Genomic DNA, 16,555 nt, shown 5'->3' with positions numbered 1-16,555 from the left:
GATAGCTGACAGTTGCAAAGCCTATGCTGGCCATTTTTTAAGCGGCACATGAGGGCTGCCTCGCCGAGGATCAGCGGACGGCCACCATTGTGGTTATGTGCAAATAAGGGAAGCCACTGGTGAAGTGCTGCTCTTATAAGCCGATGTCCTTTCTTAATTAACTAAGAGGCTTAAGTACTGGTGAACTGGCTTCGTACTATTATCACCTCCATCGTGCACTCAAACTAGTTCAGCTTTATGCCACACAAAAGCTTCCGCCTTAATCTACGCCGCTTATATAGGGTACTTCATATGACTAAATCTCCCCCGACTGAGCAGGCAGTTTTGATGGCTCTCGATGCCAGAACGGCATTCAACCCCATCGAATGGCCCTACATGTTTGCTACACTCGACAGATTGGGCTTTGGGACGAAATTCTGTGGTTGGGTCAAGCTGCTCTACCAGGCCCCATTAGCGAGGTTGCGAGTTAACGGGACAACATCCTGTGCCATTTCCTGCAGAAAGGAACTCAACAGGGAATCAACCCACCCATGATATGTGCCCCGGCGCTCAAGCTGCTCGCGGACTGGACTCATTGCTACAGGGAGTGAAGGCCGCCGGAGGGTGGGGGGAATGTGTCTGCCTATATGCAGACAACGTTAAGCTATACATTACCCATTCATCCCAATCTGTACCCAGAATACTGCAGGTCTTTGATCTCTTTGGCAGCTATTCTAGCTACCAAATCAACTGAACCAATTCCATAGTGTTCCTCCTGTCGGGGGCAGCCCCAAAGCTTCCTCCTGATTGCACAGCAGTTGTATTGGATGGATTGGAGTACCTGGGTATCTATATCACCCGTGACCCACAAGAGATTCTGGGTAGAAATATGCTCCCACAATTGGACAAACTCCTGTTAGAGGAAGATCACTAGAGGCACCTGCCGCAGAGCGGCACTATACAAAATGGTGACTCTCTCACATCTTTATGTATTTCAAAATACCCCATTCCAGATTCCCTCTGAGTTTTACAAGAAAATTGATCATGAAGTCCGATTATTGTTATGGAATGGCGGCACCCTACGCATACTGCTGGGTAAATTGCAGCGAGGAGTATATGACGTGGTCTGGCAGTCCCAGACATGCGAAAGTACTACTGAGCATCACAGCTGCTAATCATTAATGACTGGATCTTCTCTGATCGTTAAGAACGGGCCTATTGATTTGACTGAGACGTAATGGGACGTAGAGGTGATTCTGTATCGTAGGTCGAAGAAACAAGGTTTGCCATCACATACCCAGACAGTGGTTAGGATATGGAGGGAAGCTCTGACCTACTTGGGCTGGAGAGGTAGACTCACCAATGGGACAGCGCCTTACTACATAAAGTTGGGGACTGCTGGGCTTCTCCAGATGGGAATTACTAGGTATAGAGCACTTCAGTGGCAGCTCCTCTGCTAAGGCTGAGGTGCGTCGCCACGCAGGAAATATATTATTGGCATGTTATTTTATTTTTCTGTACTGACTCCAGGGCTTTAAGTGGGCCGGGTCTCACCGGTGCTGAGCACCGCCAGTTTTTCTATAGTGGGCCTCGAAACTGGTCTCGATCTGGCTGTTTTGTGCCCTGGCACAGGCGGTCCGTTTTTTCCGGACTGCAGTGTCAGCAGGCACATCGATGTGAGTCTGCTCACACTGCTCACTTCTCACTAGTGGAGAAGTTACAGCATGACCATGTCAGGTGAGCGTTGTTAAGTGACTGTTTTTTCAATAATATATACAAGCCATAGTTGCTGCTTATGTATCTTCTGCAACTAACAACCATTGACAAAGCCAATAGTCTTGACTTCTTGTAAGTATGATGTTACTTGTTGTATCATATATCTGGATGCAGTGACAGAAACAGCAAATTTCTAGTTGGGCGGCACACTACGCTAAGCACAGATTTTTAGCTTGTGTATTTTTAAGCCACACCCTCAATTAAATTGGCCACGCTCTTTTGAGAACACCCCCGCCCCCCAACCCCAGTTTTTTCATCTCACTTAAAGCCCTGACTGGCTTTGTTTAGGTGGGTGGCCGGACTGGGCTCGCCACAGAGCAGGGGGGAGTTGTGGTGGGCACTTTCTAAGCGCGCAAGACGGTTTAGCTGGCCATCTTCGGCCAGTCAAACAGTCATGCGCACTTACCATTTCTCCACCTGGCTTTATTGCACAGCTAAGTTGAGAACATGCACAGCCTCCCATTCCCTATCTGAACGCCGAACCAGGCCACTCAGCCAATCACAAGGCTGGTGATAGCAGCGTCTTAATTGGCTTACGGGAGTCAGGAATCCTGTGTGCTTCCTGTTTCATGCGTCAACCAAAGAGGACGCAGGAGAGGTGACGGCCAGCAAGTAAGTGGATTTTTTTATTTAATTTTAATGTTTTTGTTTTTTAAACCCCAAACCCACCACTACTGCCCGAAGCAGCCGCTATTCGAGCACTTGGGTCATAACGTTTGCTATGCTCCGCCTGCAATTCGAAATGGCAGAATCGGAACACTAGATCCCTACAACTGGGGCACGTCATTAGGAGGCACATACTAGAAGGGAAGCAGCTAGAGTAGGCATCACCTATGGTGGATTGTTTGCTCACTTAGCTAATACCAGATAAGGGGGTATCCATAATATACAGGAAACTGATCAACAACTCCCGCTGGGGACATTGAGAGATGCGTGGACTGATGATCTGGAGGACATGGATGACGAGGCCATTCACTGTCCTCAGCGAAATAGCCACCTGGGTCCGGTTGAGACTAGTCCAGCTAAAGATACTACACAGATCCTATTACATCAGGACGCTCTTACACTAGATAGGCAAGGTCTGCACACCACTATGCCTCCGGGAATGCAACCAAGAGGGCACCTTTTTTCATATCCTATGGGAATGCCAGTTGATACAGGAATATTAGAGAAAAATAATTTGGTAATGTCCAGGTTCCGTTTCTACCTGTCCCGTTAAATGCAAAATGGCTCCTCCTGATGATATCTGGTCAAGAGACCTGGCCCAGATACCAGTGGCTCTCTTTGGTGATGGTGGCAGGAGTGTCCAAGCGAAACATTGTATAAGTGTGGGGCATCAACTCTCCCCCGTGCATCGAAGATTGGGACTCTGACCTTGACTAGTGCCAAAGGGCAGAAAAGGTGGTCTGTTAGAGATGGGGTTGCACCAAGAAATGGGAGAAGGTGTGGCGGCCCTGGAGTTAATACAGGGGTCTATTATGAGCGACTGACCTGCTGAAAGGGAAAACTAGGAGTGGAACACTCTTGGTGTGCTGTGGCAGGGACATATTTATGAATGTAAATGGGCCTTAGAAGTGCCCACCTGGATATGCAGTCGATTAGTGCCTTGATGTGTGAATTTTATGATGTATGCCATGTATCAACCGTTCTTACCTCCTGCATGAGCTGTATGATGAGCAAAGCTTAAATAAACAAGAGTTCAAAAAAGCAAAGTATTTTGAGGACTTAATCTGGAGTGTGGCCAACATACTTTTGAAGCTGTAGTATCACTAATAATTCAGTGAATAATCTCACAATAGGAACATTACCCCACTCTTCATTGTATGGTGGTTTGAATTATGTGCACTGATTACCTGAGGTAGATTGTATTAGACTGGGCACCACCCAGAATAAAGGACTACCATGTTGGTGTGTATGTACGAATGTTTTAGTTTAAGTTGGTTCTAGCAGTAGTGTGCTTTATTGTGGAATATAACAAATATTTTCAAAAGTACGGCCTCAAACCTACCTCTTGAGCATTTCGTGTTGTAAATGTAATTTTTACAATCGTGGAATATTACAAAAATGAATCGTCTTCCTCACGCCGACTCAATCGTCTGCCTCCGACCGGGGAATTAACCAGTAAAGAAAAATCTTAATGCTCAGAAGAGGTTTTAGATTCCAGATGATGAAATGGAAGCCAGTGATAGCAGGTATTGATGCATAAGTTGCTCGTCATTCTGCCAACGTTCAGTTGAAGCCTATGCCGTGAAGTCAGTCCTGGTGTTGTAACTCCAGACTTGCAAGGGTTTCTAAGACAACGCATCACAACACGGTTTGAGTGGCTAGGTACAAATAGCAAGTACAAACATCCTCGCATCTTTAAGTCTTTATTAGTCTTCTTTTCTGAGGCCACTCTTGTAAACCGCTCCAATTTGACACATTTCCTCGACATCTTTCACCACATAAACCAGGTTGGGAGCCTCTGTCTTTAGGCAATTAATACTGCTACTTTGTTCCTTCAAGGTCCATGCAATCCTCACAGCCTTGTTTTTTATTATATATTTTTAGGTCATAAAATGATTGGTTACAAATCAGCAGGTTTTGAAGGTTGGCATCAGTTTCAGTCCTACTTAATTGTGGAATCTCTCCAACAGATAGATTATAAGACAATCCTACGAGGAGGTGAAAAAAGGCGATTGCTTGATTATATCTGAGGCAGGTTTCAGCTCCAGCATGATTTATCTTGAGCGAGGAACACATCAGTTGGGGGATATTAAAGTGTGACGAAGCATCTTCCATTATTTTGGGTGGCAATTAGTATTGTAAAGGTACGGTGAGCATGTTGATAGCGATATACAGTTTCTGTTACAGATCGGTCAACTGCCTTCAAATTTACAATGTTCGGACAACAGCCAGAACAGCTTGGGAAAGAGGATATTGCCTCTGTATGTGACAAAGGCCCAAGGGGCCACCACACCTTATCTGATTCATGCTCATGAAAACGTACTACACTAAAAGCTACGATCGAAAATGTATAAAATTATACAATTACGTTTGTAAAATAAAAATAATGTTCAATTGTGCTAATGTGAATCTAACCGTACTAGAGACCTCTTTGATTTAGTAACAGGCCTAATCCTAGTCTAAGACTCCTGAGGCACAGTCTGCTCTCATTTCCATTTGATCACCAGTGGTTTCACCCCTTTGTTGTTTCGCAGAGCTCGAAACAGCCTTGAGATTGCTTCACCCTTTCGTACAAGTACAAGTTAGTTTGGGTTCTGGACTTTCCAGGGGAATTGGAAACTAGTCCCATGTGCCCTTTGCAGATTTTAGGATTTTTTAAAACATTTTTTACTCTTGCCTATCTGGAAAGAAGGGACAATGAATTGTTCCTGGAAACCTGGGTAACAATGTATATGTATACAGTGGTTCTTTTGAATTTGTGTAAACAAAAAGGTATTACACTTGAGGTTCCAATTTGTACAATTAAATTGGTTTTTCAATTTTTTTTGGGACATTTTCAACATAATTGCAAGACATAATTACAATCTAAATCACCTTCATATTTCTCCCATCCCGTTCCGTGTCCTCCCAGTTATACATTATCATTATGTCTCCTTTGGAGGCCTTCCCAACGACCAAGTCTGTCTCTTAGGGTATTATCTGTGCCAATTCACTACGTTAAAACCCAACCCCCCCTCCTCCTTCATTGCATGTCCGGTCTCAGAAAAAAGATGTCGACCTCTCAGTAGGCCATGCTTCTATTTGCATATTGCATTCTCTTTGTCACTTTATCTGACTTCCACTTAATCATTCATTTCATATCATCTTTATTTCGACAAGAAAAATGTCATAAAAGTATACACAATAAAATTCATCATATAACATTACAATGATTAAAAAGTACAAAGGTACAGGAACCATACAATTCATTTTCATTTTCAATAAAACCATTTATCTAAAATCAAAGGCCAATCAGCCGAAGTCACCTAACCCCCTGTTTCACCTCAACAGTTGCATAATTAGATTTCATCTCAAATTACCAAATATTTTCTTCTAGTATTCCACATGGCGGCCAGGAATTTCGTGACCGCACAAACCATTATTGGCGATAAGTCGGTTTTTAATATTCGGTAAAAGTGAAAACACTGCCTAATGCCCAGGTTTTTGCAGATGGGGTTGATCCACTTCTTCCTAGACGCCTTATAGGAAGGACAGAAAAAGATCGTGTGTAACTCTGTCTCTATTTCAGCCCCACACGCAGGGCAATTCCTGGGGGCATTAGGGTGCCAACGTGAGGTCAGAGCTCTTATTGGTAGAGAGTCATATCTCCATTGGAGATATAGCTTCCTGTGACCATTAGGGCTGATGATATCAAAAGCAGTCTCCAATTTATAATAATCTTTTAGAACCAGGAATGATCTCGTTATTGTTCCAATTTGGGCATTTGATAGACAAGACAACAAATTTTGATCTTAATACAGACTAACTAACTCCCTTCGGGATATGCCCCTACACGCTTCTTCAGGATTAGACCATAATGGGGAGCAACCTAGCCTGTCAAATTCCTGCCTGATCTATTTCAGCCAGGAAAGATTCCAGACATTAGGGGCCTTCAACAGTTCTACAAGCTCACGCCTATAACTGGCGAGTTCAGGGGTAACCCAAAGACGCCTCCAAAAAGTAAGAGGCTTGAGTCCTAGGTCTTCCTTAATTGATCTGAGTCCCATATCCATCCTAAGGGGGAGTAGGGGTGTACTGGGAGGCAGGGATACCAACTGCCTAAGAAACTTACTTTCCACAGGGGGGATTGCTGGGTGGCAACTGTGACCCCACAATTCCCCTCCATAGATCACTGCTCCCCGTGGGACATTTTCAACATAATTGCAAGACATAATTACAATCTACTTCACCTTCATATTTCTCCCATCCCGTTCCTTGTCCTCCCAGTTATACATTATCATTATGTCTCCTTTGGAGTCCTTCCCAACGACCAAGTCTGTCATTAGTGTATTATCTGTGCCAATTCATTACGTTAAAACCCAACCCCCCCCCCCCTCCTCCTTCATTGCGTGTTCGGTCTCAGAAAAAAGATGTCGACCTCTCAGTAGGCCATGCTTCTATTTACATATTGCATTTTCTTTGTCACTTTATTTGACTTCCCACTTAATGTTCCATCCCCTCCTCTCCCTCCACATTAATCTTCTCAGTGGGGTGGGGGGTCCTTTGCGTCCACCACCATGAGTGACCAAGCTCGCACATCCTCATCTAGCTTTTCGTCTTTCCCAACCTGTTTCATTCTGACTAGTTCAGGGGTTGTGAATTCACTGAGGTCTTTCAGCCACCCATCCATTTTCAGGGGATCTGAACTGAGCCATCTTATCGCTATTCTTCACTTTGCTAGCACCAGTCCCAGCGGCACAAACCTCCTACTAAGTTTTTGGGATTTTGGCATGGGGAGCAGTCCCAGTTTTACTTCCCATATTGCTTTTGGAATTTTCCACTCTGTGGCAATTTACATTCGGTCTACTATGGTTTCCCAGTATTGCGCCAGTGCTGAGCATTCCCATACCACGTGTATAAAATGTGCTTCTGTTTGACTGCATCGGGAGCATTCAAATGTTCGGTCTGGATAAATTTAAAATTTTGCTTATAACCCGCAGAGTTAAATAAGTCTGGGGAATGATGTACGTTATGAGTTTAAATCTCGCGTTTGAGCTCACCCGTTTAACTCCCTCATGTATTTGAATCCATTCCAGGTCTGTCCGGGGCTCATCTGCTGCCTCTTTCCATTTTGTCTGAATTGGGAGGGGCTTCTTCGGAAGGTTGTCCCATATATAATATATGCGAGACCAATCTGTGGCCTTCAGTCAAACTAATCATTGCCTGTAGTACATACATGGTGGGTGGGTCCAACAGAAATGTGGGACATAGTTCGTGAGCCACCGCTGATATCTTCCAATGTTGTAGGGTTTGTCCTCTTCCCAGTTAGAAGTGTGTTCAGCCTCCTCTCACACTATGAATTGTTCATTACTGTATAGATCTCACATTATATGGCATCGCCCCCTCACCCCCCCCCCCGTCCACCCATGTTTTAATTGACATTGAAACTGCTATCTTTTTGGAGGGTTGTACCACCCACAGGGGCATATCCAGAGCATAGGGCGGCCCTGATCACCCCTTTAATTGATAATGCTCAAACCGCTGCTACATGATGAATGATATATGGGTAGGACCCGGGCACCGCGGCCCACAGCATAAGGAGCTCCTGTAGGGAGACCTCTCCGTGTGTACCTGCCAAGAGTTGTTTCTTCCAGTTGTCATTCTCATCCAGCCAATGAACTGCATGCTGGAGTTGCGAGGCCCTGTAATACAGGTCTAACCTTGGTACATCCATTCCGCCCACCTCCTATTTTCGTTGGAGTGTGTAGAGTATTGCTTATTTCCATTTGTTTCCCCATAGCAGTTCGACTAGCAGGCTTTCATACTTTGTGAAGTATTGCTTTGGGATTCTGTAGTATAGTGAGTGCTGTAGGGCATATAGATGCCTATGCAGGATAACCATTTTTATTAGGGCTACCCTTCCCATCAGGGAAAGTGGGAGCTCCTTCCAGAATTTGATAGAGTTGCCAATACCTTCTACTACTCTTCCCCATGTTATTTTCTAGGTAGGCGGTGGATGTGTGTCAGACAAATTTTTTAGGTACCTGACACCATCCGGTACCCATGTCAGACCTACATTGGCCAAATCATTTTCCAGCTTATCAGCCAGCCTCCCTATAGTAAACAGTTTTGATTTCCCAGGGTGGAGGTGGGCAGCTTCCCTAATTCCTTTAGCTCTCTCAGAAGAGCTGGGACCCCATTATCTGGATTGCGCTTATATACCAGTGTATCGTCTGCATATAATGAAACCACATGATTGGTGCTTCCCAGTTGAATTTCCCATCTCCCCAGTTTTTTCCTTGGCGTGGCTGACAAGGTCTTCATTGCGATAGCAAAAATGATTGGGGACAATGGCAGCCCTTAACGAGTACCCCTTGTTAGTGTAATTTTTTACGATACCTGCCCATGCTGTCTCACACAAGCTGTTGGCTTGGTGTAATTTATTCAAACCCATTGAATAAACCCCTAACCCACCCCCATCTTCTTTAGAGTCACCCATATATATATATATCCCATTCTACAGAGTCACACGCCGGTTCGATGTCTAGCAAGGCTAGTGCGCAACTCTCGGTCTCCAGGCATGGAGCATGCCAGACATGCTCCAGTCTTCGTAGGTTATGTATGATGTTAATTTTGTACAATTCAATATTGGAAAGAAACCATAATGTTGAATCGGAAATTTAAACAACCAATGATCTTCTATTGATATTTAAGCAATGTATTTGAATTAAACAAGTAGGTGCTCCAGATGACTGTCTTGTTGAAGACCATTTAATCAAATTACTTAATTTATTTGTATGAACAAAACGCATGAGCCAGTATTGTGGTCAGTGCTTATATAAAGTGTTTTGTTGATGTAGCCAATATCATTTTATTATTTCCACTGTTAATTTGCGCACTCGGGCGCTTATTTTTCTAATCGCATTTACTGCATATCACATGGAGCACTTAATTATTAAATTCAAATGTTTAGTGTTCTCGTGTTATAGAAATGCCAAAACAAGGTATGGCCAAAGAAATGTAAGTTTTGGCGAGACATGATTTTCGTCTTTAATGGACTCCACTGTTGTGGGGTCAGTCTAATGAAGAATTGAGATGAAGAGTTTGGCACTGATGAGTGAACATGAAAGGAAGAGAAAATAGTTCTCGTCAAAATGTCACTAATTACTAGTTTTCATGTCCTTTTGTTTGCGGTCTGTAGCATGTTACATCGCAGTGAGAGAAGAGAAACATTTTAGAGGAATATTACTTTTTAATGTTATGCTCGTCTGTGTTTAGGAGCTCTGTCTGAAAGGTGCTGACAGCACAAAGACCGAAGTGAAGAATTCGGGCCTACAAAAGATGCAGTACTTATTCTGTTAGTAGGAGAGTGTTTACTTCAGTGGTCGAAGTGGGGGAAAAAAAGTAGGGGAACTGTGGGCAGAGAATCAGAGGGTAGGAATAACCCGTGGATTGGGTAAGTGGGCGGAGTCAGGTGTGGCAGAAAGAGCAAAATATCCCAATTTTTTGTATTTGTTTCCCATTTTACTAACCGGTTACAGCTTATTACATTATTTAATTTAACAAATGGATACATATGTTTATTTAAGGTTTAATATTAAGAGTTATTGACATTAAAATACATTCACAAAGTGGGATACGTTTCCAATCACAGAATGTCCCAAATATCCTTAAAAGTGGAATCGCAAGCCATTTGTCTCCCAGCCATGGAGTTTCTGTCATCCGCACTTCTCCCTTTTTCCACAAGAGCAGCTCAAAGATGAATGGCAAAATATCATAGTTTGCAAATGTTTTCCACATAATTATGTCTCTGCCATATTTGCCACATAATACATCTGCTGCATAATCTGATGATTTTAACTAGTAAATTGTTTATAGCTCAAACCGATCAAAAGTTCCTAAATATTGTGACTTGTGCTGCTGTGAAGTGGAGGGCCCTTTGCAAAGGTTGACTGGTCACCTTTCTCACTACTGCAGTTGTATGTTCCACTGGTATTAATAAGGAAAAATCTTTTCAGAGACTGTTAGCATGTGTAAAAATAATAAAGTATCAGAAAATGTACAGCACCACTAATACCAGTGTAGGGTATCAGAACACTTTACATCACACATATTACACAGAGACAATCAATCATGTATGTGTAAAACACTGTATAGGAAGTGTTACATAAGACAAAGGACTACAAGGTGTCGGAGTCACATGACAACCATACTAGTAGGCAGCATAGTTTAATGTGATTGGTCTGGAGAAACACAAACTCAGAATTTAAAACGTAATACCATGGTTGGGGGTTCTCTTTAATAATCCGAATTGATTTCTACCCAAATTAACCCTTTTTCTGCAACATTAGAATAATCAAAGACTGGGAAAAAAACATAATGCTCTAATTTATACCTTGTATTTTGCATGCAGCTCTTGCATGAGAGTTAAGAGCTCACTGTTCTATGTTAGGGTTTTAACTTATTAACTGCAAGTAACAATAGGGTCTCTGACAAAAGCAGTAACCCACTGGCCTATTTACATTGTGTGCATTTTGTGATCTGCATGGTACATTTTCCTAGCAGCAGGCGAATTAACCCTCTGCGCTTCCTTTCCATGAGTCAAAACGTCCACTAGACAAAACACCATCTCTCTCTACTAAGAACATTAATCACTAGAGTTATCATGAAATTTTTATTTTTGCCGAAAATTGATAGAGGCCAGGAAGGAGGCAGCAAGTGCTTTTAAAACCATATTATACTTGCAAACACGACGACCCCACCTGAAGTCGGCGCCAGCTGCGGTCCATGCAGGTAATAGTGCTGGGGCGGTGGTGCCGGTAAGGGAGGATTTTGCGGACAATGCAGAGGGAAAATTCATTATATATTTAATTTTCCCTCTGCATCGTCCCTCGAAATCTTCTCTTACCCAGCCCCACTACTGTTACCTGCATGGGCCGTGGCTGGTCAGCGCCTGGTGCAGTCACACTGCCCTAGAGCCACTCTGGTCAAGGGTCCTGTGACCTCAGTGATAGTCACTGTTACTCCTTGGTGTGCTGCTTCATAGGCCTGCCTGCAAGGCTGGAGGTGAACTTCAGAATGAATTGTGGTGGACAGACCTTCAAGGTTAACCCACCCTTGTCACTGCCAGGGTCCACATGCTGGTGCTAAGACACCATGGCTTCTGATTACTTGAGGGGCCTTCTAAGGTGTAGCATGGAAATGTGCTCCCTCAAGAGGAGTGGTCTGGGGGACAGGTCATGAATGCTGAACCTGGTTCCCCAGTTCCAAATTCAGCAGCTCGGACCATAGTGCCTTATCCTCTCCCCCACTGAACACCATACTGGCCCACTGAGAGAAATCTGCACTCCACTGACCCGCTATAAACACCTGGATGTGACTCAATTCAAATTACGCACTAGTCGAGCAATATGCTACCTAAACAACATCCTAGAAAAAGCAAACACTCCTAGGGAATGCAAGATTAAGTAAAGCATGTGAAATGTAAGCAGGAACAACATGGTTACCTTTTTCTTTTTACACTCCTTATTCAGAAATTAGTGAGGGCTTTTGCCTGAAAAGTTAAGGCCATGACTACAGGGCCCAGAAAGGACCCGCTTCAATGCCCATTGCTTATATCCTTACAAAATGTAAGCAGTATGGTTTAAAAAGACCAAATTTGTGAATGCAGAGGTATGCATTTTGTTTTCCAATACACCCATCAAGCAGGTATTTCAGTACCTCCATTAATAGTGCACTTTCCCACCCCGGGAAAACTATGTTGTTCAAAGAGCGACGAGAAAACATAAGTAGTGCTTTACTGCAAACACTGTAAAGTGGCGCTAATGTGTTTAGGTCTGAATAAATCAATCTGGCCACCATGCAACCACTCTGTCTTGCTTTAGTTAGTTATTTTTCATATATGTAATGTTTTGTTTCTCTCTACCCCGAGGCTGCACTTAGAAATTGAAAAATTTCAGAAAAACACGTTTCCAGCAAAAAGTGTTTTTCTTTTTTGGATCCATTTTACAGGGGAGCAAATAAACGAAAAGAGCAAAGAGAAGTTTGGGATTCTTGTTCATTAAAGTCAGCTCTGCAATGCACGTCATCTACTACCATTTTTGACATTACTGCTTTCTACATTGTGGTAAACAGCCAAGTTGGGTAAGAGTTCATCATGATAAAAGTGAGGAGATCCAGCTCTGCGGGATCGTTCAGCATCAAGGGAAAGAGGTCCTTAGACAGCACTCACAGCCCCACCCGAGCACTTCACAGGTCTTTGAAAGACCATTTACTTGTTAACGAGGCTTTGTTTTTCTTTCACACCTTTTGAAAGCCCCTGCATCTTCACTCTAACGATTCCTGGAAGAATTACCCCCACCTCCCGAAATTTGTATTAGCCCCTCCCTAAATTTCACTCTAGTTGCGCCTCTCGTGTCAACACATCCATAGCTATGTCATCCAGATACATCTGATATGATCTGACGGTCTTGCTTATAAAAAGATTGCTCAGTGTGTGTATCTGGAGTGTGCACAGCTGCTTCACTACCCCTGGGTCAAAAGATGGCATCATTTGAGGATTGTTAAATAGCGACATTGCGGGGGAGTAAGTCAGTCATCGCATATATTGCAACCAGTCTCAAACATGCCCATACTGTGCATTCTACAATGTGTATTCCTCTGTTGCGTCTAAAAGGTGCTTTTTCATCTGTGCAGTTTTCAATGGTAAAGTAGCCGCACGTCTGCAAATCCTAATAGGATGGGTGGCTGCTATTGTGGAACCAGCGATCTGCAAACTGTGCCTGCAAGGCCAAGTAGTACACTCAAAAGTTAATTACCTGTTTCTTGAAGTCTCAGGTTCACTAAATGAGGAGGAGCGAGACAGAAAGAGAGGGAAGAGGGGGAACAAAGAGGGGGGGGGGGGGGCAGCTGCCAGCGTCAGGAGAGCTGGACACTCTCCTTGTCTTCTCTGGGCACGAAGGAAAAGACATGGAGTCCTTTTCTTTCTAGTCCCGCCAGCCGTCCCCAAAAGCTGAACCTTAACTATCGGCCTTGGCGATTTCTGCCGTCCGCAATGCATGTTTAAACAGAAACTAGCGGAACGGACTCTATGAAATTAAAGAAGTAGGGGCACGCCGTGCCATTCCGTTCCCGCCCACTTCGACCACTGGTTTACTTAGGTCCAGTTAATGCCATTATTTTGCACAACAAATACTCCAAGTTTGCGCAAAAATGCTTTGCCCCTCTGTATATGACCCAATAATGGTGGGCTTCACTGAAGCGAAATGTCGAAAGATCAAAACTAGAGACTAGGCTGTATTAACCACTGTCAGCATATTCAGTTCCCCGAACTTGGCATATATTGGAAAGGGGGCATCATATATATCCTTGAGTTCATCCGAAATATTGCACTTTATTTATAGCCACACAAACTGGCTTGGTGAAGTGCCACATATATTGAAGAGGAAAAAACACAAAGGTTTTCATACAAACCTTAAGATATGGGCAAGCTCCCCTTCCATTCTGGAGGACTGGAAGGCACCTGCGTTTTTAAGATCGTGCAATTGAAAATTTAAAACTTTCTTTTTATAAATTGTTTTTTATTAAATGCATTTTGCATTTAGAGGCTGAGTGTGAAATAGGCAGCAGTTGTTTTGACAATATGCCGGCTGAAATCCTTTATATCTGCAGATTGGAAATGAGGCTGAGCGGTCGCCCGAAGCATGCTGCTTAGAGGGAACTTGACCTACCGGAGTCAATAACATGCTCTAAACTCAATGAGTCATCTTGCCAACCCCACCTCCTCATCTACTCCCAATGTATGACTATAGTTGATGTGAAATCCCTTCCGCAAACAGAGTAGTTGTGTGTAATGGTGGCATAAGTACTTGAATAGGTAAATTTATGTTTGTTCTCGTTTTCTTTAGAGAACCGCCAGGAGGGGCTCACTATCTTGCACACAGCTTGGATGGGGCCTTGGAGCTTGTAGAGTCGCCAGAACTGGCAGAAAAAGTAGACATGCTCTGGATCATTGGAGGAAGCTCACTCTATAAGGTATTGATGCAAACATGTAGAAATATTTTCCAGAATAATATAAGATCAGTAATACTGAGTTGTACAATAATTGACTAAATTTTAAATGCATTTCACATATATTGTCCTCACAGGGTTGCCTGTTGGCTTGTAGTTGCTCTGCACAAGTATTTTTATTGAGTCTGACTGATTTGTAAGTATTTGAAGTCATCCCCACTGACATCTAAAACTAAAAATCCAATGGAGATGAGCCCATCCCCTCTGTTTATTTTAGTAACTCTTGTATCTTCCTATGATACTAAATAATGTATGGTTTATTAAGAGTTTTTGTGACCCTCTAATGCCTTTGAAGAGAAGAGTACTTTGGTGTTCTATGAGTAGATGAATGGGGAAAGGTGAATACAGCTTTGGCAAAAGCATTTGCTTCAAAGTGTTTAAGGTCAGCTAGGCATGATTTGGAGGCACGAGTTTAGTGACAGGGCATTCGAGGAACAATAGCTTTCATAATACACTGATATTCCTCCCCCTAAAAGTTTGTGTTTCACCTGACCAAGTGAAATTTTTAGGATACAAACTTGGGTGTTGATTAGGGATACGATCCCTATGGCTGTTGCTCAGATAGTATTTGGATTTCAGCAGTTTGATGTGAAATGCGTGATAATCTGTACTGTAGGTAGTGCTGGACCAAAAAAGTGCATATATACATGTAATAGCTACACTAACCGCAATTCGTTTGGTAGCATTAAAAAATCCATTTAGGTGTTTTTCCCCTACTTGTAATTGCTTAAAAGTTTGATTTTTATTTTATTGCCCTCCAATAAATTGTGAGTGCTTTCCAAATTTTCTAGAGCGCTTCCTGAGTATTACTGAAGGTTGAGTTTTCACTAAACGTGTACATGCCCGGGGTCCTAGCATTCTCCTCCTCAAGCTCTTTATTCCTCCTGAGTGTTTTTAACTTTTGGGTGGGGTAAAGGGACTAGAAAATGAGACTTCCCTCAAAAATCACATTAAATGTGATGTTTTAGTAGGTAGGGGAGACAATTTAGTTGGCAGTTCACTGGCATTTGATTATCTCCTGGCATGCTTGCTAGAGTGACTGCAGAATGAATTGCTGCTCTGAGTAGTTTATGGGCTTCCATAATTCCCAGAGATTGAATGTTAGACCTAGCACCATTGGCGTGGGTCTCCCTTCCATTTTTATGCTATTGCCTCCTGCATTCTTTCTATGTTTTTGCTGGTCTAGATGCTTTGGGCACTTTGCCACTGCTATTCAGTGCACAAGTGCAAGTGCTCCCTATTGTAAATTGTTGTAATGGATTAGTGACTCCATGATTGGCTATTTGATTTACTTGTCAGACCCTAGTACAGTGCACCATGTGTGCCCAGGGCCTGTAAATCAAATGCTGCTGGTGGGATTGCAGCACTGGTTGTGCCACCCACAGGAGCAGCTTGTAAAATATGGCTCAGGCCTGCCATTGCAGAGCCTGTGTGCAGTCTGGGACTGCCATGTCGACTTGGCAAGTGCACACACTTGCCAGTCCCTAAACCTTCCCTTTTCTACATCTTAGTCACCCCTAAGGTAGGCCCAAGGTATCCCCATGGGCATGGTGCATTGTGTAAAAGGTAGGACATGCCCTGATGTGTGTGGCATGTCCTGATAATGAATTGCAGCCAATTTTGTTTTTCACTATTGCAAGGCTACCTGGTCCCATAGGGCAGAATGGGCAGTTTGATTAAAACATCTTATAATCCTAACGGACACAGGGAACCAGGTAGAAATGCAAGTTTAGTATGCCTGAACTCAGAAGGTTAAAATGCATCTTTTAGTGAAGGTGATTTTTACATTCTGTGTTTGAAAATACCACTTTTAGAAAGTATGTATTTTCTTTCCTAACCATTCAGTTGTCTCTTGTAGGCTTGTGTATTCCATGTCTGGTTTGTGAGTGACAGGGGGCTGGAGAGGGCCTTGGTTCCAGCAGTTTGATGAGTCGGGGCTGTGCTGAATAGGACCTGCATTCAATGGAGAGTAGGGGGAGGAGATTTCCTTTCAGCTACCTGGGCCAGGTCTGCTCTCAAACAATGCTGTCCCCGCCTCCTGCCAGGAAGCTACACCCAGGAGGACAGAACTGGTTTTGACTAGGTA

General features: G+C 43.3%; 1 protein-coding gene across 2 annotated transcripts in view; it reads left to right on the top strand.

Annotated features, from left to right (window-relative positions):
• DHFR (dihydrofolate reductase) overlaps window positions 1-16,555 on the top strand; it is a 236,108-nt gene that overhangs the window by 36,802 nt on the left and 182,751 nt on the right. For both annotated transcript variants that reach the window (XM_086962989.1, XM_086962988.1), the window contains exon 4: window positions 14,307-14,433. In XM_086962989.1, the coding sequence (XP_086819115.1) occupies window positions 14,307-14,433 (127 nt within the window). The remainder of the gene's footprint in view (window positions 1-14,306; window positions 14,434-16,555) is intronic.

The sequence above is a fragment of the Lissotriton vulgaris genome, chromosome 3_1, assembly GCF_964263255.1.
Source record: "Lissotriton vulgaris chromosome 3_1, aLisVul1.2, whole genome shotgun sequence".
NCBI classification, from domain to species: domain Eukaryota; kingdom Metazoa; phylum Chordata; class Amphibia; order Caudata; family Salamandridae; genus Lissotriton; species Lissotriton vulgaris.
Note: the sequence above shows the minus strand (reverse complement) of the source record. Positions and strands in the feature narration are given on the sequence as shown.